Here is a 26967-nt window from a genome sequence, read left to right on the forward strand (position 1 = left end):
CCAGTATACTTGTATAATGTAGGGTTGATTTATAATAGATGTGTGTCATGTACACAAGCACAAACATACCTCAACTGTATATACTCCTTGAATTTTAGAAAAAATAAGAAAACAAAAGAAATGAAATAACGTGCTCTTGGCTCACTTTTAGTTTAGCTAAAACAATCAAATAAATCCAAAACTATTATTTTTTAACCCAAATCTATTATTATGTGTGTATATATACAACTTTTAACTTATTTTCATCTAATTTTTTATAAATGTAGCTTCATATTTTATTATACAAGGTAATACTGAACAGATTGTATCTGAAAACTTAGTTTAGAAAAGTATGTATAGTTTTGATCTGCCTGGTCTGCAAATTCAAATCAAATTCACGTATGATCAAGTGCCCAGAAGAGAAAGTAATACATATTTTTATAATTTTATACATAGTTTTTATATTTATATTTATTTAAGCTCCAGAACATTTTTAGAAAATATTTCCTAATATTTCTAGTAAATACTCATAATCCAACATATATGAAAGGTATATATGAAAGATTTGCCATAATTTAAATATGGAATAGAGGCTTCAAAGACTTTCATTTTTTAAGAGACATAAATTTCCACACTTACATAGTTTATATAAATTTATAAATAAATAAATAAATGTATTTATATAAACAGCTTATTTATAACTGAATTACATTAAAAATTTTAATATTTTAATATTTTTATTTTAAAAATTTTAATCAAAATACTTCAAACACAAAGAAGTAAAATATAATAGATCTGCATATACTTCCTATTCCATTTTAAAATACTCATATTTGCTTTAGATTGCTGTTCTTCATAATCATATACTTGTTAGATATAGCTGAATCATATACTTCTAAAACTAATGGTAATTTAGAGATTATCCTATATAAGTACAATTTTTTCAGCTACACAAGCTCAGTGACAAGATAAAGTACTTGCCACAAGTTGTACAGCTAGTTAGCAAGTGAGCAGGAAGTAAAACTTTGTTCTATGAACCCTGATTAACTTCTCCTGTCCTCACACCATGAAGATTTAGTGGGAAAAATGAGTTCACTGTATAACAAGTTGCTTCACAGAAAGTGTTTGAAGAAAAAAACTGCAATTTTTCCATTGACTTGAAGGATACCTTCACTGAACATTTAAAGCCACAGATTTATGAATACAGGAGAAAGATATTATATAATTTTCATATTAAATTAAATAGCAACAGGCCCAGAATAAATTTATTATTGAAGAAAACATTGATTTTCATTTACAGTACTGTTTGTGCTCATTTCAGATTAGATTTTTGTGTTATGGCTTTTGCTAAAAGATTGAACTGAATAAAGAAACAAGAATTTTTAAGAAGTTGCTTGGTGTTGATAAAAGTATCTACTTTTAGGTAAGTATAACTAGTTAAAAGTAGTCAATAACAAGACTACTTTTATTTTTTTTATTGTTGTGTTAATCACCATACATTACATCATTAGTTTGTGATGTAGTGTTCCATGATTCATTGTGCATAACACCCAGTGCTCCACGCAGAACGTGCCCTCTTTAATACCCAACACCAGGCTAACCCATCCCCCCACCCCCCTCCCCTATAGAACCCTCAGTTTGTTTTTCAGAGTCCATCGTCTCTCATGGGTCATCTTCCCCTCCATTTTACCCCCCTTCATTCTTCCCCTCCTGCTATCTTTTTTTTTTTTCTTAACATATATTGCATTATTTGTTTCAGAGGTACAGATCTGTGATTCAACAGGACTACTTTTAGTATGTGTTGCTGATGAGGGATTTAGAAATACAAATGATAAATTAGGATGACATAATAAAAGATAACCAGGTAGGTGATAAGAAGTTTCTTGCAAAGATCAGTATTTTTCTTGGCCAATAAATAAAGATAATGAAGAAAATAAACCAAGTGTTCATGTCATACTAATCTAAAATATTCTGCAGTTTTATCAGGGTTAAAGTATGCTGACAAGATTGTATTAATCTAATTAAAATTTTATCTCTGGTTAGTACCCTTAACAATTTATCTGAAAGCATCACCAGAAAGGTCTCCTTCTCCTTTTTTAACCACTAAGGCTTTGATTATTTGTGGAAAAGGTCAGGTATGGAACAAAAGGCAATAAAAAATGCACACAAAAAAATGTTCCTTAGCCTCCAAAAAAGAAGCCAAGGTAGCCAGGGACTGGGATAGAGCCAAGGAGAGGGTCATTCCATAGGAAGCTGACATTGGTCAGGAAAAGTTATTAAGTGCAGTGTGGTCTATAAATTCTATATTCTTTGAAATTTATTTTTCAAAAATGCTTCTTTTTGTTTCTTTGAATGTTTATTTTCATAGCAACCACTTTTGTTTTATGAATGCAGTATATTCTTTTATCTAAGGAATATTAATAGCTATTTTACATTATTTTATTTTATTTTGTATAGTCTCCACTTCCTCCAAGGTGCTTTTCTTCTGCTTATCTGATCTCTGTTCTTTCACGCTGGACTTTCTTTAGGTATCTAGTGATTCTTGGCTGTCTGCTGATAATTAAAATGGGGGTATCATAAACCTGATTACAAGTATTATGCTCATGAGTGAGGACTGCTAATTGTGGGCTTCATCATAAAGATGACATGTGTCCTGCTTATTACCACAATGCATGTAAAGTAGTAGATAATGTTGGAAGGGCAAGTCATTTTTTTCTTAAAATTTGCAATGCACAAAAGCATTAATAATGATGCTCTGCAAAGCCTGGCATTTAATTCATGATATTAGCCAACAATAATAAATTCTGCAACATCTGGATAAAGCTTAGTTCAGAAAAAAATATAATCATACCAAACATGCTGACATTCTGGCATTACGACCACAGCACCATCTCTCTTCCTTTAAATACTGGCACATTGGAAATCCCCACTTTTCTTGGGTACTTTCTGCAGATGGGAGAAAAATATGGATTATTTAAATAAGATTCTTCCTCTTTCAGTTAAAGTAAACAATCTATTAAGAAAGAAAAGCAGTCATTGAGAGTCAAACAGTAGTTAAACATGGAGGTAGTAATGTTTAACAGTTCATGCCAATCTGTTAATTGAAAGCATATTAATGTTATGAAAGTGGTATTTTCAACAACAGCTGTTTTGTGTTTAAGCTTTAGGTCTGATACTAACCAAATTGGAAAAATTATTTTTCTAAGATTTAGCAAAAGCAATTTAAAATGGAAGTACTCTTCATGTTCAGTGTAACTATAGGAAATAAGTAATGAGATACTGGACATTTACTGCTGACCTGATTAGATTTCTAAAAAAAATGATTTATTAAATGACATTTGGTAATTTATTATAGAACAATATTAATTCATCCCTAATAATGATGAAGCCTCAATTTTTTTTTCAGCCACTATATTCACTTTCCAGGAAAAGAACAGCTGTATAAGCTCTTCTTTTTCATTTTATTAACAGGCTGCAATATTTTCAATTGTGATCCAATTTGGCTCAATTGCATATATGGTTTAAGTAACAACAACAAAAATCAACATTCACTGCTTAATCACATATCTTTTGTCTAACTCACTTACAGAGTTGCATATGCAATTTGCTGATGTTCAAACCCTTAATGCAGAACTATTAATTACACAGGGATTTTGAAAAGGAAAACAAATTTCTTTTTTAAATTGAATCCTAAAAAATAAGAGCTTAAATTTTATCAAGACTGTGACAATTTAAAGAAAAATACAAATTTTATATTAGGTTAAAAAGTAAAAATAGAATCAAAACCTCGAAAACATAGAAACACTTTAAAAGAAAATATTGTTAAAAAAATAAAAAGAAAATATTATTGAAGTAGAATCCACTAGGTAAATTTTTCTGCTATGAAGGCTCAGATGACTTTTGATTCAAATAGTGAAAGTTTAAATTTCATGCAGATCATATGCCTGTGAAAGTGGTTTCTTTCAGTTCGTAAATTAAAATTTATAATAGACCTTACTGATAATCAGTTGGAAGATACGGACCTTTCCCTCGGAATATAAATAATAATAATGCTAGTGTTTATACGGCACTTAATATTGTGAGGCACTACTGTAAGTGCTTTAAATGTATTAACTAACTAGCTTTAGTCCCTACAGCAACTCTATGAAGTAGGTACACTATTATTCTCATGGCTTAGCTAGGGGAAACTAAGCACAGGCAGGTTAAGTAAATTGCCTAAGTTGCAAAATCTAGCACATGGTGGGGTAGGATTTAAACAGAGGCAATCTGACTCCAGAGGCCATACTCTTAACCACCAAGCTACATAAACAATTTCAATTACACATTCACAGAACTTGTGGAGCCCTTGAAGCCCATCCAGGTCCTGGGGACCCTTGGACTACTTCCTCTAGTTCCAAGATGACTTGAAATGGCAGTTTGAGTTTTATTTAAGGCTTTATAATTTTACTGAGACATGATTACCACTAAATAAAAGAATTACTGTAAGGTGTTTTTTTTTCTTCTTATAACCAAAAAGAGAAATATCTAGATCTTACTGTAAAGGGTAAGGGGCTAGAGAGATGGGTTTGTGCTATTTTATTCAGAATAGTTAGGAAAGGTGCTAACCAATAAAATAGCTATATCTTCCCTTTCTCCAACCATTCTCTCATTCCTTGTGACAGTGATCTCAATGATGGGATTAGTCCTGGCAGGCCCTAGAAAGACAGTGGTGAAGCGGTGAGTGTGTGGTAGGGGGAAGATGGGTGGGAATTATTCAGCGGAATACTGAGTTCTGGGATTCCCAAATGGCTAGTAATAAAGAGAAGATGAAGGCAGGGATACATAGGACCCCTGGTATCCCTCTTGATTTCAGATGACATAAATATGGAAGCCAACAGCGGAGGCTTCTGAGCACATGGGGCTGTCGTTAGAAAAATGAAGACTAGAGAAAGCAGGTCTTACTGCATGTTCACTAACTTGTACTGATGAAGATGATGAGGGTAGAGAAGGGACATGGTGTTCCTAAGGGCACATAAAGCTATTCTTTTCCACTATAATAAAGGCCTATAGAAGGGTAGTTTTTGTGTATAAGGGAGCTTCCTCTCCAACCCTACATAACTGTGATGGCAGAAGGGCAATCTTACTCGATGTATACGGCTCCCTGAATCTCTGGCCAAAACACCTAAGATCCTAGAGCTCTTATAGTTTATAGGAATTGCCAGCCTTGGTTCAGGGTTATGTATAATCCCATCAAAGCCTCCTTCCTTTGGACACCTAGTGGTTGTGGAATCTCCTTGAAGTTTTCTGAATCTACATCACAGTTTCCTCTGTGGTTGAGGTCATGGTGGCCTCACAGCTCTGCTCATTCTTTAAAAGTAAATGCAAACAACTGATACAAAGGCAGGACATCCTCAAAGTCAAACAAAGCCTTTCATGTACAGGTTCAATATTATCTTTGGAATCTATTTCAGCAGCTTCATTCTGACTGCAGTGAAGAAGGAGGCTCACTTCTATGTCCTGAATCCAAGTCACCGAGTTCGGGTTTCTATTGTTATGTACTAATCTCCTATTTAACTGTGTTCATACATTTAAATCTAGTCAAACTGAGCTTTAACCACCCGTATCAGTTGCTTTTCCCCAGGATCACTTTCAGGTTATCTTTAAATGATAATTTTGGAAAAGATGAAGTCTCTTGTTTTTTTCTTCTATCTCATTTCTTTTTTGTTGGCTTTAGAAATCCATTAATCTCATAAAAGGAGAGCTTCTACTAGTTCTTCCTTCTTGTGTTAATAATATTATTATCCACTTAATTAAGCAAGTTTTAACTTAAGAACCATCTTCTATTATTCTTTCCTTTAATCCCCAAGTTCTTATATACACAACCTCTTAATTATGCCTCCTTTTCATCTTCAATCTTCATTAGCTCTTGACTAGGCAAATGCAATACCTACTTACTAATTCTCTTTTTCTCTTTCCTTTAGTCTTGTCCATCCTTTATATTAAGAGGAATATTATCTTTCTAAAATAGACACATCTAACCATGTCACTCCGATAGCTCGTTTCCCTCACCACTAGCATCTATGAGACAAAACCTAATGTGTATTTTCTTACTGTGGATTTTCAGGAGGTTCTGATACTCCTTTATAATATTCTCTCCCTCTGGTTCCATGATACCATACCCTCTTATTTGTGGCCTAATGCTCTTCATACCCCCTGACAGTTTGTCATGTTGTGTCTACTGAAATGTCCATAAGGATTAATCCTACCCCCCCTTCAAACTTTTTTGAAGAAGGATTCAAAGTGAAATGATTTCAGTTGGTAAATAAATGTACGAAGCAGCAAGAGAGAATAAAATAGGTACCAATCAATTTGTATAGTAACTAAGTATCTCATTTGTCCAGTCTTATTGCTATTTAAAGCATCATTTCGGCATAATACAACTGTCAGAATTGCCCAGAATGAGTCTGGGGGTGAGAGCCGGTGTGTAACCTCTGCTCCATCTCTATGCTTCCCCAGACAATCATACTTATACCTCAATATACACTAACCATTCCTGTATTAATTTCCTAGGGCTGCTGTAACAAATTCCTATACACTTGGTAGCCTGAAACAACAGAAAGGTATTCTCTTACAGTTCTGGAGGCTAGAAGTCTGAAATCAAGGTATGGGCTGGGCCATGCTCTCTCTGAAGGCTCCAGGGAAGAATCCTTTCCTTGCTCCTTCCTAACTTCTGGTGGTTGCTAGCAATCCTTGGCACTTCTTGGCTTGTAGTCGTACCACTCCAGTTTCTGCCTCGGTCTTCACATGGCTTTCTTCCCTCTGTGTCTCTCTGCTTCCTCTCCTCTTCTTATAAGGACACTCACCATTGGATTTAAGGTCCACCTTATTCCACTATGACCTCCTCTTAACTAATTACATCTATAAATACCCCATTTCTAAATGAGGTCACATTCTGAGGTCCGAGTTGATGTGACTTTTTGGGAGACACTATTCAAGCTACTCCCAATTCCTAAACTGTATCTTCAACCTCTTCTCTAAGATCTCATTTTGCATCACAAACAGTCTAACTACCATCTCCAAATAGATATTTCATCGGCACTTGATAATCAACATGTCCAAAATCTAAATAACTGAATGACACAAAACCAGATATCCTAAAGTTTCCTATTTCCATGACTGGCATCAACATTTATTCGTTTACATGAGTCAAAAAAATTCAGGAATCTTCTCAGACACTTCTTCATACATAGCTTGTTTTAGAAATTCCAGTTTATTTTTACCCTAAATATTCCTCAAATCCATTCATATTCTCTATTTCCACCATCCCAAACTACTATGCTACGAAACTGCTATGAAAGCCTCTTGATTGATTACCAACACATACTCTTGCTCCTTTTTATTTGCTTCAATATTGCAAAGTGATCTTTTAGAATATAAACCTCATCAATTCATTTCCTGATTTAATAGGTCCTTCTTCTCCTTTCAGATGGAAAACCAAGAAACAGACTCTTAACTACAAAGAACAAACTGATGGTTACCAGAATGGAGGTGCATGGGCGGGATGGGTTAAGCAGGTGATGAGGGTTAAGGAGGGCACTTGTTATGATGAGCACTGGGCGTTGTATGGAACTGTTCTATCACTATATTGTACACCTGAAACTAATACTACATTGTAATGTTAACTAACTGGAATTTAAATAAAAACTTTAAATTAAGACCCTGTTCCTTAACGTGATCTGCTCATGACTACCTCTCTGGCTTCATTTCACACCTTGTTTGTTTCACCCTCCTGTAATATTTTCAGTTCCCTAAGCTGGCAAAATACCTATCTCAAAGCTTTGGAATTTTCTGTGGTAAGCCCTAGATTTCTATGGTATACCCCACGATTCTTCTACACCCATATCTTTGTAAATAGCCCCTTGGTAAATAAACTCATTTCAAATTATTCTAATTGATGTGTACCATCCATCTGCTTACTGCTAACTTCTGACTGGTTTCCATTTCACTTAAAATAAGACTTGTAATATCCTATGCAGCTCTACATGATCGGTACTCTCAACCCAGAGCCACTGCCTCTCTGAGCTCCTCCCCTACTATTCCTTCTCACCTCCACTCTGGCTTCTTGCTATTCCTCAAATATGCCAGCTTGTTCCTCTTGTGTGGAATGAATTCCCCCAGCTATTCATTCGGTAACTCAATTACCTTTTTCAAGTCTTTGCTGAAATCTCACCTGTTAATAGGGTTTCTCCTGACTTCCTATTTAATTTACCTACTTAGGTTATTTACTGTTTATTCTGCTCCTAGTGTTCTTTTCCAATATATTCTTGATCTGAACTTTTTTTTTTTAAGATTTTATTTATTTGTTTGACAGGGAGAGTGAGAGAGCACAAGCAGGGAGAGCAGCAGAGGGGGAGGGAGAAGCAGGCTCCCTGCCAAGCAGGGAGCCCGATGTGGGGCTTGATCCCAGGACCCTGGGACCATGACCTGAGCCGAAGGCAGCCGCTTAACGACTGAGCCACCCAGGCGCCCCTGATCTGAACTTTTATAACTATTTCCTAACTAGTCTCTGTCCCTGATCTAGCTCTATGTCGATCTATCCTCTATAATGCCAAAAATTACTACCTTTCAGAAATGTAGATGAGTGTATGCAATTCCTTTGCATCAAACCAACACACAAGAGATATTTTTATGGAACAAAGTGCATTTTGTCTCCCACTGAATAATATTCTGACACCCCAGCATGGCATTCATGGCTCTCACAATCTGGCCCTAATTTGCTTTTTCAGCCATATTTTCTGTTTCCAACACTCTCACCCTCAGCTCACTCTCAGTTATATATCCACAAGGACTTGTTTTATTCAGAACAAGCCACACAGTTTCTACCTCTATGCCTCTTCTCCACAAAGTTCTCAAAATGTCCTTCCCTACTCATTCATCTTTCTCAATGAAGACCAAACATTACCTCTTTTAGAAAGCTTTCCTTCATCCCTTAGTTGTGAAAACTTATTCTCTCTTAGCAGTATTTTGTTTATACATCCATCATTTATCACTTCTTTCATTCATTTTTTTCAAAAATTCACAGTCATAGTTGATTATAATAGGTCTATGGGCCAGGAATCTATCACTCTCAGATATGCATGAAAGTTCTCTGTAATTGCTTCTGAATTCCTCACTAGATCACAAGCCTCCCTAAGGGGTAGACAGTGTCTCTATTTTCTTACATCCTCTAGTGCCTCCTACAGAACTTTGTGGAACTGAATAGAAAGAATGAGACAGATGAATCAAGATTATCTACATATCCTCATTATATTTTGGAAAAAAATATTCTTTTAAAATTTCTTTAAAACTAAATGAAATCTGACTGAAATGATTTCATCTGGGAAAAACAAACAGGTATTATGCCTCTAGAGATACAAATTTCTGTCACCTAAGTGAATAATCTCAATTTGCATTACGCCTTCCTAAATAGAGGATTTTAGAATACCTTATTTAAAACCACAATAACCATTATTGAAATATGGGGGGGAGATAGGAAAAAACATAGGTAAGTGATTTTTGAAAAATTCTGCTTTGATCACCACATACCTTACCCTCCACTCTCCTGTTTATTAGTTTTACTGTTTATAACATGACATTACATATCTACTTATTTATTTTTCTATTGCCTGATGCCTTATTAGAATATAAGCTTGATAAGGGCAGGGGCTTTGTTTTGTTTGATCTTGTATCCCTAGTACCTAGAATACTCACATGACTAGCATGTGACAGGTACCCAATACATATTTATTAGGAATGAAAGAAAATTAGAAAATCGTGACAAGTAAACCAAACTAAAACTGGGCAAGATTAACATGAATATCTGAAACAACAAATAAATGAAGATACAATTTATATTTCAGAGAGGAGAAACTGACGTCCTAAAGACATCACTTTTCTCCATAATGATCTTTAAATTCAATGCATGCCAATTAAAATCCCAACAGATTGTTTCATGGATCTTAACAATCTAATTTAAAATCCATTCAATACATGCATCATCTAAATCAGTTTTTACTTTGAATTTGGTCTGCAATGTTTATTATGATCCATATATTATAAAGAGAATGAGATAATTTTAAAATCATTTTTTCTAAGCATAAAAAATTTTGCAACTTTTCATATAAATTTGCATTATAAACTGTACATACTTTAATCTTAAATGAAATACTCAAATAAATTTATCTATTTAAGCCTTATTAAATGTTTGATGTGATCAGCATTTCAATTCTCCTCTAAGCAAGCTGTTTGGATAAATAAAAGATTTCTTCTCCAAACATTGTAATTGTTCCAAATTGCTAATATCTAATAAGCATTTTTAGTATTAACTACCTCCTTCCTTGAAAGATCATCTGTGCTTTTTGTATCCATACTACATATATGATGAAGAGCTCTAGCAAAATATGAAACAAAGATGACTTATTGTTAAGACTTTCCTATCTGATGTTGTTCACCAAGTGTGCACTGAGTCATGCCATTTAGAATTGCCAACCCCAGACAATGGTTTTGCTGCTGTCATTAAGCCCTGCTTAATTCAAATCTCTTCTTTTGTGAAACTCATTCAGTAATCCTGAACCTGGTCTCTAAAAAGAGTAAAATTGTATCTGTATGTCTAATAGTTGGTAGAGCAATGAAAGTAAAATTATCACTCTTTTAAAAATACACAAATAAGTAAAACCCCTTTGAAAGAGAAAATACATGAGGTTGGCTAAGAAAATTCTGAAAAAATAAGAACTCTGGGGGACTTCCTCTACCAGATTTCAAAGGTTCCAATAAACTATACTAATTAAGGCAGAATAGTATTATCAGAAGAATCAACAAATTAAGGGAATATAAGAGAACTCATAAATACATTATATGATAAAGGTGTCATTTTATATCAGTGTGGCAAAGCATGAATTATTCAATAAATAGCATTTAGAAAAATAAGATTAGAGCCATTTCTGGAATCATACACACAAAATAAATCTAGATAGATTATGGAATTGGATAAGAAAAAACTATAAAAGTTAGAGGAGAAAATTATAAAACAAACGTTAATCAATACAGGAGAAGCTAAATAGAATATGATACATCCATTCCAAGGAATATGTTGTAGTGTGTAAAACAAATTTATGAAAAGGGCTCCAAAATATATTGCTAAGTAAAAGGGCAAAACTATATTGTTCTTTTTTTTTTTTTAAATCACACCCTCTTGCTGGTCTTTCTTATCTTCCCAACCTCCTTTGGAATGTTCTTGGGTTCAGTCTCTGTACTTCTTCATCATTTCTATTCCTTATGTGATCTCATTCAGACTTACTATCTATATGTTAATAACTCACAAATTTCTTATCTTTAACCCAGATTTGTCCTTAGGAATCCAGAATTATCTATCCAATTCATAATTTAATAACTTTAATTTCTAAGAGGCATATCAAGCTCAACCTATCCAAAACTGAACAACTTCCCTTTTAATTTTACTCTTTCTCTAGTCATAGCCAATTCACTAAATGAAAACTTCATCTTTCCACTAGTTCAGGTCAAAAACTTTTATGTTTTTTTTTTTGACATCTCCATTGCCAATAATTTCTGCTGACAATACTTTAAAATTATATCCAAAATTTAATCATTTCTTTTAATGCTTCCCTCTGACCTAAACCACCATCATCTCTCACCTGGATAATAGCTCACCTGGTTACAGCTCCCTAAAGGATCTCTGTGCTTTTGCCCTTGACAGTGTTTCAGGCATACTGGTCTCTTTGGTGTTCCTTGAAAAAAAGCAAGCAAGCTTCTGCCTTTGGGCTTTTTACCTGCTGTTCCCTCTGCCTGGAACATTCTTTCTCCAAGATAACTGCATGGTTTCTTCCCTCATCTTTCAACTGTCTACGTAAATGTTGTCTTAAAAAGGCCTTCCCTGGCTACTCTATATAAAATAGCATCCCTCTTCACTCTACTCTCACTCTCTTTGCTTTCTTTTACACCATAGCACTTAATCACCATCTGATTAATTAAGTCTATATTAAATGACATGCAAGCAGGAACTTGCCTTTTTCCTTCCATCTCTCTAGCTCCCAAAAAAGTACGTGGAACACTATAAATACATAATAAATATTTGTTGAAAGAATGGATAAATGAATGGATGAATCATTATATTCAGTTTGATTCCTTTTGTCAAAAACCCAAAATACTTGTACATATACACATTTGTATATATACATGGACAGAAACATGAGAAGGAAGTGTCATTGTGGGTAGTGATGCTGAACAAAGACTTTCACTTTTTACTGTATGTTTGTATGCTGTCAGAATGCTTAATGTTTTGAGTTCACTCAGTTTAATGACTTTATTGAAGCTTATTTTTTGCATGATATGCATCTGTATCATTTCTATAATGCTTTATGACAATAAAGATAAAATACAGGTTCATAGGTATCATTGTTTTTCACAAAATATTATTTTTAAAAAGGCCAAATAAGTATCATTTGCCAGCCCTTTTATCTGTTTTTAAATTTAGTTTATGTTCCATGTCATTCTCTTCTATGATGGAGTAAGACTGCTTAGGTTCCTTAAAAGTATTCTTTAAGGGTATCTGAAGACTTACCATGTAGAGACTGACATACTCTCAAGTAAAGACAATACTTGGATTTTAGTTGTAAAAGTGTAGAAACTTCTCACCTTAGAGTTTTATAGTCTAAAATTGGCATTGAGACTACAGGACAATTCTATGAAAATCTCTTGATTTTCATTTCAGCTTTTAAACAGGGTTAAGTGTATATGGTATTCAAAATATTACCTAAAGATAAAAGACATATTAAAATTATACTAAACTGTCCCGATTTCTGAAGCATTTATATCTTGCCAGGCTTTTGAGTGTATTAAAACTAAAAGGATAAATATGATTAAATGACTATGTAAATCAGACATATACGCCTCAGCATTAATAGCAAATATAATAAAAAGTCAAAATATTACAACCAGAAAAAGAATAACTAGATAATTTAAAAGTAGGTAAATTCTAAAAATTGCTCTATTCTCTAGAAATGATTAGAATAAATATGGGTATAAAAATTTAGTTAACTTCAAAAGATAAAATTTATACATAGCTATCAACAATGATTTAAGCTGTAAAAGAAGTACTAGGGAAAGATCCTAGAATTCAAGACATTTAAAGAAAATCACAGCATAATGATCATATTTTCATGTTAATTAATTGATACATTATGTAAATATGGATTGAACCCCTACTAGTCCTCTCCTTCTGCCTTCACCAGAACATATCTTCAATTTAAGTCACTGTTTTTTCTACACAGATTATTCTAAAGCAGTAGAGCTAGTTAGTTAATGGTAAAAGAGTAATTTATTATTTCTCATTTGTTTCTCTCTAGATCATGACAGGTATAATCCTATTTATAACATCTTTTTTTCTGCATCTCATCTCTACTTCTGGTTCCATTACATAATCAATGTATTAGTATTTCACTTATCCTTTGGTTAAAAAAGTACAGCTAGGCATGTAATCTCAAGGGAGGGAATATGTAAATTATAGGGTACATGCAACAGAAAATAAACAACTAGTTAAAAATGTATATATTACTTTGACAGAATCGTATCTATGGTAAAATAGTTTCTTTTTAAAAAACATTTATTTGTTTATTTATTTTAAAGAGAGAGCCAGAGAGAGAGAGAGCACGAGTAGGGGGAGGGCCAAGGGAGAGGGAGAAGAATCCTAGAGCAGACTCCCCAGTGAGCCCAGAGCCCAACTTGGGGCTCGATCCCAGTACCCTGAGATCATGACTGGAGCCAAAATCAAGAGTCGGCTGCCCAACTGACTGAGCCATCCAGGTGGCCGCTAAAATGCTGTTTCTTAGTGAATACATCTGGACACTACTGTCTCGGTATTTTTGTGCATGGCCATAAGAATGGCAAAGTCTGGGTGCTGAGAGAAAACACTGTGTTGGTCTGGCCACCACTGTGATAGTAGCTCCCAATGGCGCTTCTCACTGTGCCCAAAAAGTTCCTCTAGCTGTTCTTGATGGGCTCTTTCAGTCTTTTATCAGTCTTGATAAAAGAGTTTACATTGAGACACATATGGAATATCTGAAACATCAAGTCAGTGAGACAGTTTTTAGACTAATATTATACATCATGGTGTGACTTTATTCCAGTGAGAATTTTACTCATTGTGCCAGACTGATGATGAAGCAAATTTAGACAACTTGCTTATAATTTATTTACCATGGGAAAAAGAAATGTGAGAATATTGTATTTGTAGCAAAATATTTTTCCAGATCATGTGTCTACAGTATACAAATCCAAGTTTGTATATAAACCTAGTAAAATGGGGGGGCCTGGGTGGCTCAGTCGGTTAAGCACCTGCCTTCAGCTCAGGTCATGATCCCAGGGTCCTGGGATCGAGCCCTACGTTGGGCTCCCTACTCAGCAAGGAGTCTGCTTCTCCTTTGCCCTCTGCTCCCCCACCCCTTGCTCATGCTCTCTCTCTCTCTCTTTCAAATAAATAAATAAATAAAATCTTAAAAAAAAAATAAAGCTAGGAAAATGTAAATTACTTTTTTAAAAGCCTGTTTTATATTAGTTTGATAGTCAACCTTCTGATAAGATTTCTATTAGCGCAACATATGTTAAGAAAAAAGAAAGAAGAAGATAGCAGGAGGGGAAGAATGAAGGGGAGTAAGTCGGAGGGGGAGACGAACCATGAGAGACGATGGACTCTGAAAAACAAACTGAAGGTTCTAGAGGGGAGGAGGGTGGGGGGATGGGTTAGCCTGGTGATGGGTATTAAAGAGGGCACGTTCTGCGTGGAGCACTGGGTGTTATGCACAAACAATGAATCATTGAACACTACATCAAAAACTAATGATGTAATGTATGGTGATTAACATAACAATAAAAAATTTAAAAAAAGAATTTCTATTAGCTTTGACTTCACATTATTCTCTATTTGAAACATAAATTATTTGTCTTTACTAATCTTTTAAGTAGATATAAGATTTAGATTTTAGATTTCTATTTTAGATTTAATCACGTTTTTTATTTCTTTTATTTACCGTGAACATAGAACTTTTTTACGCTGAATAAATACAATCTGCATGAGCTTCAGAAACCACTTTATTTTAGTCATGAGAAATAACGAGGTGCAAACTAAAGAAAGAAAGGGCCAAAATGTATTAAAACTCTGTATTTAACTACTTCTAGACAGCAAGAAGATGCCCTATGGCAAAAGTAAAATCAGTGCCAATACTCTAGAAAACGTACAACTGACTGAAGATTAGATACAGCTGTCCATGTGAGGTAATTGCATAAAGACTGCCAAGTATATCTAGAAATCTCTATATTATTACCATATTAATTGGCAAGAATTATTCTGAGACATAAACCCAGCTGAATAGTGAGAAGTAATGTGATATTGTAACAAAAGCCTATAAACAGCTGAATCTACAAGGCTGACAGTAAAGTCTACTTATCTGCTATAAGATTACAAGAGCAATACTTATTCAAGCTGAGACTGCTCCTGATGGTTTCTGACTAAATTACTAAATAAGCTAATAAACTGTTAATATTGATAGTTAAGTAAATGAAAATGTAAATATGCACTTTCTATAAATTATTGTTAGGTAATTTAACTCTTAGATACCAAACTTCAGGAAAAATAACATGGCCATTATTACACTGATTTTCAAAAACTTCACATTATCATCCAAATGCAGAATCAAAGTAGGAAAGCGGATACCTGTTCATGCAAATCCAATATAATTAAGAAAAAAAAAGATCATGAAACTAAACCTACATGTCATGATAAATATAGGTGAGGTTCAGCTGAAACAAAAAGCTTATTTTGAAAAGCTACATTCGAGTCACAGAATCATTACTGGAGCCATGAGAAACTGCCAAGGTCACTGAATTGAGCCTTTTCTTTTTACTAAATTTACAGATGACCCACAAAGGCTAACTGATTTATCTAAGGCTGTAGCACTGCAGAGACAGATGTAAAACTCTAGGCAGTCAAACCATGTCCTCTTCTATGTGGTGTTCTGGGACTCCCCTGGGCATTTAAATGTCACCATCTCCACGCTTCCAATATAACTTATAACTCTAATATAGCCCCAATCGCATTGTATTACAGCAGTCTTTGGTTAGCTGTCTTCCCATTGGGCTGTAAATTTCTTTAAAGTGCTTTATCTAGAAATCCTCGGTATCTAGCAAAGTGGGCAGTTAGTGGTTACAAAGCTTCTGGAGTGTCTCCTAAATCTCAGCACACTCTGTGTTGAATAAATGTTTTATTGATATTCTCAATGCCCAAAGTTGTTACTAAATCAGCTCTTATGTTTTCATAACTGTTTCAGAGTCTTCATCTTAATTTCAGGTTAGTTTTAAATTAAAAGGAGTTGCTAAATAAAATTCTATGCCCAATATCCAGATTCTAGATCAAATATTAATGATTTATAGAAAAGCTAAAAGACAGTTCATTGAAAAAGATTATGAAATATAGTCCATCCATCTGTAACTCATTTGTTTTTGAAGCTTTCTTTTCTTCAAAGAACTGTTTTGAAATATAATCATTTTTTAATAATAATGTTTTTGTTTTCTCAAATTTTAGGCTAAAACTCTTAGAAAACAATTTAAGTGATGAACACATGATACAGTAGGCACCATGACACATGAATAAAGTATTTCCTCTTCAACTTTAAGTTTATGAATATAAAAAAATCCCTGTGACATTCAGGTAAGAAATTGCAGTCCTTATGTGAATAATTGGACTGAAAAAGAAACAAACTTGGGGAGATACAGATACTCTTATATCTGTCAAAATAAAGCAACTCATTCTTCTAATACATATTTGGTATCTGCTATATAATATTATTTGGGATGTTTAACAGATAAGGCGATTTGCGGTTTAAATGAGCAAAATCACTTACTTATAACAAACATAAATTCATATTTAAACTATGTGTTATAGCCAATGATGTGGTGAAGCTGGCTCATAATGGTTCCCGAGAAAGCTGACTGTGTCATTTTTTCCCAGTTGATTCAGTGTCATCAGGATAGTAATTTGAAACTGGCCAAATAGGGTTTATTTAAACCATGGAAATCAGAAATCATTGATATTAGGGGCTTTTATTCAGGTGCAAAGCCAACCATTAAAAATTTACCATCACACTACTGGCTGCAACCCATTAATGGGTCATAAAATCAACTCAGTGGATTGTGATCAACATTTTCTAAAATTTAATAGAAAGGAATAATATAAACACATCAGCATGCATTGTGGGTTGTAAGAGCCAGTACCTTTCAAAGAACAAATATTAATTAACCAAAAAGAAAAAAAGAATAAGCACTTTTTTGGTGAAATTTCAGTACCAGTTTTATTTACCTATTAATTTGTAATGACATAAAATGTATTCCTTAATCTGGATCTGAGTTAAAAAAAATGTGAAACCACTATTATAATCAAGAGAACAAATACATTCTTCTTCCACAAACATGTTTTACAACCTTTGTGGTCATAATATGCTTTGTGGTTAAAGATTAGATGCTTTAGAGAGAAATAAAAACTTCATAGTTAATAGGTGAATATCTAGAAGTTTTTTTTCTTCTCAAAAAAAACCAAAGAGGGAATTATAATTTATGACACAAAGGAATCTGAGTTTGTGTAGATTTAAAATAAGACCCCTGTCTCACCAGGATAGTGTGCTTTCATCATTTTGCTCCAGTGGCCTCTGGAATGTAAACCTTCTCTAACCTTCTGTTCCTTATCTTTGCTAAGAAGGGCAAAGCCAGCTCAGTACCTTGAGAATTTCCAAACTACTTATGTCAACATAATGATTTCTTCTCAAGATGCCTCATCAAACACACTTGTTTTTTAGTTTTAACCAGTACTGAATCATTTTCTTAATTCATAATTTTATTTCATGTTATTCCTTTATTGAGTACTTGCTATATGTCACATATTTTGGTGAATGTAAGGCATTAAAAGAAAAAATTTAACGATAACTTTTTGTTTTAAAGTTTGTCAGAGTCTACTATGAGAAATAAATACTAAACCATCCAGAAGAGATTAAACCTAAACCATTATTTAACCATGATCAAATAATGTGGTAGGTGCCAAAGCAAAAGAGCACTCGAAGAGATCACTGCCCCTCTCCTTTCACAGAGTTAGTGCTCTCATTTTACTCAATCCTCAAAATCAGTACACAACAGAGAGGACACAGGAAAGAAAGCAGGGGGAAAGAAGGAGGGGTGGGAGAGAAGAAAAAAAATATTTTGCAGACATAGTGAGCTGTTTAACAGTCACTCTTAACACCTCTCTCCTTTGCCTGCCTCACCAGGGAAGCTGAAAAAGTAAAATATTTACTTTTCCAGACTCCCTTGCAGCCAGGAATTACTTTGTGAACTATGTCTAGACAAGGAGACATGAAATAATTATGAGAAATTTCTGGTCAGATGTTTTTCACCCTCCTTGACAGAAGGGGAGAATGCTTGAGGAGAAAGTCTCTAACTCATGCCACTTCTCATGAAACTGCAGCCCTGATAGGGAAGTAGAGATGTGAACCCAGGGCCCTGATGTCCCAGAATCAGTGAGCCAACCCTAGAACTGCTACTTCTGACTTCTGTTTATGTGAAGAAATGAAGGACTTTACTGTTTATGCCACTATTGGGTGAACTTGCTATTATTTACAGCCAAAAGTATTTTAAAACTCAGGTTCTGGCTTAGATTCTAGGTATGGTTAACCACTATTTTCTCTCTTTCCAAGATGGGGCTCTTCAGAAGTGGCATGCCTCCTAGATTATAGCAGAGCTTATCCTGAAACTATCTTGGTCTCCTTTCTCTCAAGGCCCATGTGGCCCAAACAAATAGAAAATGAATAGAAAAAGCTAATTATGTGGTATAGGCTATAAAACCAAAAAAGAAAGGCAAAATCAAAGCAGGATACAACTATTAAAATCATGCCAATTTAATAGAATATTGATCCTAGCAAATAAAACATCTGATATCTACATAAAAAGAGAGTTTACAGAATGTGGGAGATGCCACATTTATCTCATATTGAGTACTTATATTTATTGAACCTTAACACAAAATAGAGACATTTAAGGATAGTGCTGCTCCTAAAAACAAAAAGTGAGTATTACCATATAAGCTGGGCCAGAGACCCCTCACCCTTATCATATTCCAGAGAAGGAAAATAGCACCATGTCGCTTTGACTGTGAACAGTTACAGGGTCCAAAACTGAAGAGAGAGAAGCAGAAATTAGGAAACTGTCCTAACCTTGTATGAATCTCCACCAAAGTCAATGTCCCTTCCCAGTTCTCAAACTCAAACTAACCAAGCTCATCCATATTTAAGGATTACTATTCTTAAAAAGAGGTGAGGACCAGAAGTAGTCTTCAGTTCTATGCTTGGACTTCATATCTTTTTAGATTTTATTTATTTGAGAGAGAGAGAATGAGAGAGAGAGAGAGAATGAGACAGAGAGAGAGAGAGCATGAGAGGAGGAAGGGTCAGAGGGAGAAGCAAACTCCCTGCTGAGCAGGGAGCCCGATGTGGAACTCGATCCCAGGACTCCAGGATCATGACCTGAGCCGAAGGCAGTCGCTTAACCAACTGAGCCACCTAGGCGCCCCTCTCCTCTGTATCTATGAAGAACTAGCATTTGTGTATCCCCTGAGCTTCCCTTATATGCCCCATTAAATTCACACAGGATCTACCTAAGCTTTTGCCTCAGGTTCTAATTAAGATTCTCGTCCTCCAATAAGAACCAGAAATTACTCCAAAATGCTAATACATTGGGTTTTAGCCCTGATGTCTTAAAATTTAACAGAATCTCCCCAGAAGGCCAAATCCTATCTCTCTGTCCCAATTTCTGACTGATGCTTTAAGAGTGTGACTCTAGAGCCAGACCGGCTGGGCTAAAATTCTAACTCCTTTACTTATTAACTATATGATCTTAAGCAGGTTACTTAACCTGTCACTCAGTACTCTCACCTGAAAATGGCCATGATAATAATAGTATTATCTTATAGGGGTGTTATAAAGAATAATGAAAATGGGAATGGTAACATTATTACCTCACAGGAATGTTATGAAGACTAAAGGAGTCAATAAAAGTAAAGTACCTAGAATAGTGCTTCACATAGAGTAATTAAAAGATTAGCATTTATGCACCAGTATGGGTGGTTTTCCACCTGGTCAGAAATTACTGCTGCATGTCCTCAACTTTCCAATAAGACCCTTTGATAATAGAGGCCAACTCATGTGACTGGAGTTTGCCTTTTTTTCTTTTAAAGATTTTATTTATTTGAGAGAGAGAAAGTGTGCATGAGAGAGAGCAAGAGCGGGAGTGGGGGGGCAAAAGGTGAGGGAGAATCAGGCTCCCCGCTGAGCATGGAGCCCCATGTGGGCCCCGATCCCAGGACCCCAAGATCATGACCGGAGCTGAAGGCAGTCACTTAACTGACTGAGCCACCCAGGTGCCCCTGGAGTTTGCCTTTTGAATACCAATAAGGAACTGGCTGCCTGATTTGGGGTGAATACTTCTGCTGGGTTAGTTCCCCTAGCCTTGGTCCCACAGTTTCTGGTTTATTTTCCTTTCCCCATTGTTAGGGTCCCAGCAAATCTCATGGTTGAGAATCAGAGGTCTTACAACATTTGCTCTTGGTCACATTGCTCTCTGCTCAAAAGTTTTCATTACCAAAATGGACTTTCTAGATGAGTCCCTTTCAATACTCTTCAACATTTCAATACTTCCTATGAATCAGGTTACCACCTAGCTAGAGAATTCATCCATTTCCAATGAGTGACCTACTGTGCTTTAACTTAACCTACCTCATTCCTATGCTTGGAATGCTCTCATTTTTGCCTATCTAAATCTTACACTATTAAAGCTCAATTCAAAAGTTACTACCTTCATAAAGCTTTTTCTGATCTCTTAACAGGAAGTAATCTTTACATTTTAGCTGGAATGGTTCTTTTAACACTTATATTCCTTTTTCTTATCTCTAAGAAATCACTTATAAATCATATATCTTCACAATTAATTCATAAATCACGTATGTTATTGTTTGTGGTTGCTACTATTGTCAGCTTGTGTACATTCATAGTACATAAATACAGTTATAGTCTCAAGGTACAAGATTCACCCAAAGGAGAAGCATTCAGAACAAGACCTCAGATTAACCTATTCTAGATAGGGTATCACAAAGGATCTCAGAAAAGAAGCTGTAATCATTAAAAGAAGAGGACGATGGATATGATTACATTCTGTTTCACATGCATACTGTTACATTCCCCACTGTCCTTTATACTTTCCTCTTTCTGGTGCCTTATTCATGCGTTAATACCACACATGGGCGTCTGCGTGTGCACACGTACACATACCCACACAGTGGCAGAGAATGCTAATTGCCCACCTAATACCCAGCTTCTCCTTCTTTCTCACTCACAAAATCTTGATTTCATTTGGAGGTGCAATGTACCCGTCTAGAAGGTTACATTTCCTAGCCTCCTGAAGTAGTCTATTAGGAAAGGAAGTTCTATAAAGGAAACTGTCTCAGATGGGAGAAACTCTTTCACCTTCATATTTCTTCTCATTTGAACTGTAATGGCTGGAGCAGTAGCAACCATTAAGTAATAAGCCATAACTGAAAGGCCAATAAAATTGTAGAGACGTTGGCCTCCACATTCTTGAACCAGATGAAACACTTCAGCTACCACTTTACAGATTTTCAAGAAAATAAGAAAAAAACAAATCCTATGATTACTACAACAGCTCCATTTCCATGTATTTAGATGTATTTATAAAACTTTCCCAAAATATGATCACTCATACATAAAGCAATCTCAAATATTAAACATGTTCAAAACTCTGCCCTGAAACTTGGTCTGTCCTTACTGTTTCCTATCGTGTAAGTTGTGCCATCACCTACACAGTGGCTGAAAACAGACACCTTGTAATAATCCTTGACAATTCTTGCTTATGTCCCACTCTATGAACAATCTTAAATGTTTCTTGAATTCTCCTAATTTACCCTATTCCTACTACTGCTGCCCTGACTTTAGTCCTCACGTTTGTGGTCTCAACTTGTGAGAGTGTGTCTATGAGACTCCTTCTGTGTGTGCCTAAGTATAGGTTTATCATTTGCAGACTACCCCTTATAGGACCGTGACACCAAAGCACTAGTTTGCCATGGTACACAAACAACCTTAGTGGCTTCAATGCTTCTATCATCTCTGTGGACTCCTACACTCTCCTACATGTTGACCCGATAAATACTATGTATCTTTCCAGTATTTCAATGCTTTTCAGAAACAAAATTTAACTATCTATATTCAGTACTTTTAGTTGAATAGGGGCAAGTAGCATTCAGGTTATGTCCAGCCAGACATATTTTGTGATTTAGTTAGTTAAGTTCTGAGCTTATATTTGGTAGGTTTTTATCTATAGAAACTCCAAGGGCCTGAATTTGGGAAGTATTCCCTCATAGGAATTTGATTTTGTTTCTGTATAGATCTGAAAACTGTTTTGTCTCTTCAAGGTCATGGCTTAGTATGGACTTTCCAGGGTTAGCTCCCTGACCATGCAGGAGGCCCAATATTAGTCTCTAGATCCCACTGTGAGAAGCATTTGCCTCAGGACAACACTGTCTGCTACCTCATGGCTCCAGTTCCCTGCTCTGGTTTCAACTCCTCTTCTTTGTCTCTCCTTTTAACTTTTAGGTTTTGATTTTTCTTGAATCATAGAGATTTCCCTTACTTTTTGTGGACTCAGCAATGCTTAAAAAAATACGTGTTCTAATTTAGCCAGGATCTAGCTGAACTGTAGGAGGGTTCCTCAGAAAAATCACATCCCCCACACTGCTAGAAATGGAAATCAAATACATGCTGTTTTGAAAAGAGAAACCATGCTTTGTTCCTCTACATCCCTCAAACTTCCAGTATTAAAAGACCATAGTAGGCAAAAAGATTTATTTAATAAAATACATATGTGTCAGAAAATATTGTCTTTACTGAAAAGACAGCAATTCTAAGTATTGTTGCAATGATGGGAATAATTCACTCCTATTCACTAAGAAATTAGTCATACCTTTCTGTATGATACAATGCATGGTTTAACGCTGACACTAACCAGCTAATATTGTCTTAGGAGTTTTTAATACCATACACTGAATATCTGAAAGATCTCTAAAGACAAGATAAGCTTATTTTTAAACAGTATGTTACATTTTCAAATGATACACTCAGTATCTTTTCAACTTCCAGATGCCTTTCCCAGTGAAGTACCTCTAAATTTAAAGCAATTATATCAGTAGTTAATCCTCAAAGACAGTGAAGATGACTATATAAGTATCTAGCTCCCTTAAAATTCCTACTGGTGACAAAAATAGAGAAACAATCTACAATATGAGAGCTATCATGTGCCCTTGAAATATTTCCATTTGATAGAGAAATGGCAGAACCAGATTGAAAGATGCCACTAAAAGACTACGTACAGACCTCCTCTGGTTAAAAACAAAGCAAAGCAAAAACAAAACAAAAGTAAGTGGAGGGATCAATGGGAGAATCGCCTTAATACCCTGTAACACATTAAGGCTGCGGGTAAACATGAAGGTATACCACAGGCTTTCAAAGGTTACGCCATTCATGTGATCTGCAGATATGCAGTATTTGGAGTGCACTAACAATACTAGAAGACTGCCTGGCATTGGACTGGGGATGGGGTTGGGAAAGACCAAGCACCAATCTGTGTTCCCGACAAGAGGTGCTCCTAGTAGTGACTTCCTATTGAGGCCAAGGAAGAAGTTCTATAAAACTGCCTGATGTGACTCTCCAGGGTCCTAGATCTTTCTCTTACTCCTCCTGTACTCCTAAGCCTCTGCAATGATCATATAAACTTAGAAGAAAAGTAAAATTACCTTTTGTCCCTCAGAATGGGCCTGAAGAACTCAGATAAACCTATACTTAGTCTAACTAACACCAATTTCTGACAGTATACATAACAGGCAGATATAGAGATACTTCTGTTAGGCCGAACAAATGCATACAAATGACCAAGTCCAGAGGCAAAAAAAAAAAAAAAAAAAGGTGATTTCCTGCCTTGTGCTCAGTTTTAAGAAAAAAACAAAACAACAACAAAAAACCACAATTTCCTAGGAAACCCCCTTAAAGATATGCTTCTTGTGCTTCACTGGTAAGAATTGTGTCTCATATCCATTCCTAAATAAAAATTATCATAATTAGTTGAGATTGAAAGTCACCTATTTCTGGGGCACCTGGCTGGCTCAGTTGGAAGAGCATGTCACTCTTTTTTTTTTTTTTTTTTTCTAATTTAATTTAATTTTATTATGTTATGTTAGTCACCATACAGTACATCATTAGTTTTTGATGTAGTGATCCACGATCCATTGTATTCGTATAACACCCAGTGCTCCATGCACTACGTGCCCTCCTTAATACCCATCACCGGGCTAACCCATCCCCCCTCCCCCTCCCCTCTAGAACCCTGTTTGTTTCTCAGAGTCCATCGTCTCTCAAGGTTCATCTCTCCCTCCGATTCCCCCCCCCCCTTTTCCCTTCCTTCTCCTAATGTCCTCCATGTTATTCCTTAGGGGAACCCTCCTACACTGTTGGTGGGAATGCAAGCTGGTGCAACCCCTCTGGAAAACAGTATGGAGGTTCCTCAAACAGTTGAAATTAGAGCTACCATTCGATCCAGCAATTGCACTACTGGGTATTTACCACGAGGAGCATGTCACTCTTGATCGCACGGTTGTGAGTTCGAGCCCCACGTTGAGTGTAGAGATTACTTTAAAAAATAAAAAAGAAAGTCATCTATTTCTTTAGAAGGGCACAATCTTCCTAAAGACTGACGCCTTAACAAAATTATAGTTCAGTTAGCAAGGAAGAAGAGATATGTGGCCCTAGATAGGTAACTTTTCTACCTTTACAGGAAAAACAACCAAAAGAATTTCTCTCTCCAACTTCAAGGAGAAGTAATATAAGTATTTCAAATTAATTATGACAATAATAATCAATATTAAAACAAAACACTGCAACAATTCAAGCTTGGGAAAATATATATGTTCTATAAAGCACTGCAATAAAACAGTTTCTGGTATTTCTTGTTCTCCTAGGAACTACTGGCTCATAATGTATAAATATTTAAAAGCAGTTTTTAAAACATATGGTATAACTTCAGTATTCATAATGACTCAGAGAGCTTTGAGGTATTTTTGAAAATTGACATTCATGGCAGACCACCTCTACGGTCTACCACAGCACACTGGGTAAACATATCATGTAAAACACATATTGTTTACATAGTACATATCATCATAAAAAGTTGCAGCGTACATTCCAGACTTTTCGACTATACTATGTTGGACTATTAATAACTCAAATTTACATCCCAAGGGGCTACCATGCCCCAATTCAAACTTAAAAACAGCTGTGCAAACAAAGCGAGGGTGAGGGGCAGGTGTGTAAGACATGAAGGGAGAGACACATGACACACTTGACCATTCAGAGATATAATTCCATGGAACCCAAGTGCTAGATATATGACAGGAAATATGCTAACTTTGTGCACGCAAACCCCTTGCCCTGTAGTTAAATATAATGATCAAACTCTATAGTGATAGATTTCTATTTTCGTAAGGAATAGAACTATATACACTGTATATACAAAACGAGACTATATCCATAATCTATCTATCCAAATAGTTACTGCAATACAGCCCATAACAAACTGCCATCGTCCGCCTTAACATACACACACAGCCCAAACACATACACCCCTTCTCTTCAACAAAGAAGCTAAGATTCTAGTAGTATTCATAATTATCTTGGACATTCTTTTGCTTGTCCTAGCTTTTTCCCCTTGATTTTGCCTAGTTTCTAGTCCTTAGTTTATTATGCACTTATTACATGGTATCCTGCCCTCTCGGTTTGGTTTCCCCAGGTTTTATTCTGAGCTCCATATTTTAAGGACTTTTTTGGGGGGTAATTACTCTAGCACTCCACACCCTGGACTTTGATACACCTTCCTGGGCCTCTTTTGGGCTGAGCCTTCGGTTTGGATCCACAAACTGGCATGTGAATAGTCTCTAAGTCTGTGCATGGGAGAGGTTGAAATGACTATAAATAATATTGAATATATTTCTACAAATCATCTCTTCAAATTCTGTATGTCTTCTTATGGAACCATAATAAATATCTTGTTTTCAAACATGCTGTTCATCAGAATTACCTACAGAGCTTTTTAAAAATATTTATATTCAAGTGCTATTCCTGGAGATTATAATTCAGAAGGTCAGAAGCAGGTCTCTGGCATCTATATACTGGAAGTGTCATATTTGATCCAACTGGGCAGCCAGAATTGAGAAACACTGTTATAAAAATTGCAGGAGACGGTTCCTATCTTCTTCCTTTTCCTATAGCCAAGATAAGGCAAGAAAATGGAGATAAAGGCGTGGGAAAGAAAAAAGGGAGTAAGTTACCTTTGCCATCTGGCTTTTGAGATGAGAAAATGTGGCAGTCCAAAGCTAGGCAAAACTGCAACACAAATAAAGGTTGCTTTTGTTACTCCTATCACTTATTTTTCTGTAGTTTTCTCCTACCTTTTGGCTTTCCACCTCTTTTCTTGACCTCCAAAGTATTTGAAGGTACTTGTGTCGTATATATCTCCACCTACTTCATCATAATACTCAGTTCTGTTGCTTTCTGCTTATTCTTTGCTTTCCTGACAAGCAAAACTCCCAAGCTTCTGTTTGTTTCAGGTATGCATAAGGAAAGCAAGCAGCACTAAGATACTAATATTAGCTTTTGTCAGTTAAGCCTAGTATTGTTTACCTGATAATCTCAGTGATTCTCAGTTAAGATATTTTTGATAGGAAAAGCTTTCCCTGAATTAATTCTGTCTGTAAGGAGAGAAAATGAGTCTGTAGCTGCCAGTCACTGTTGTTACAAACCTTCCCAACAC

General features: G+C 35.5%; 1 protein-coding gene across 6 annotated transcripts in view; it reads right to left on the reverse strand.

The window, feature by feature from the left end:
* The window catches only part of METTL25 (methyltransferase like 25), a 132800-nt gene that overhangs the window by 68228 nt on the left and 37605 nt on the right, over nucleotides 1-26967 (reverse strand). For all 6 annotated transcript variants that reach the window (XR_003519734.2, XR_003519731.2, XR_003519733.2 and 3 more), the window contains exon 6: nucleotides 2831-2925. Coding sequence is in view for 1 of the 6 variants with exons in the window: in XM_027592476.2 (XP_027448277.1) it covers nucleotides 2831-2925 (95 nt within the window). In the remaining 5 variants the exon portion in view is untranslated. The remainder of the gene's footprint in view (nucleotides 1-2830; nucleotides 2926-26967) is intronic.

The sequence above is a fragment of the Zalophus californianus genome, chromosome 9 (genome assembly GCF_009762305.2).
Source record: "Zalophus californianus isolate mZalCal1 chromosome 9, mZalCal1.pri.v2, whole genome shotgun sequence".
NCBI lineage: Eukaryota > Metazoa > Chordata > Mammalia > Carnivora > Otariidae > Zalophus > Zalophus californianus.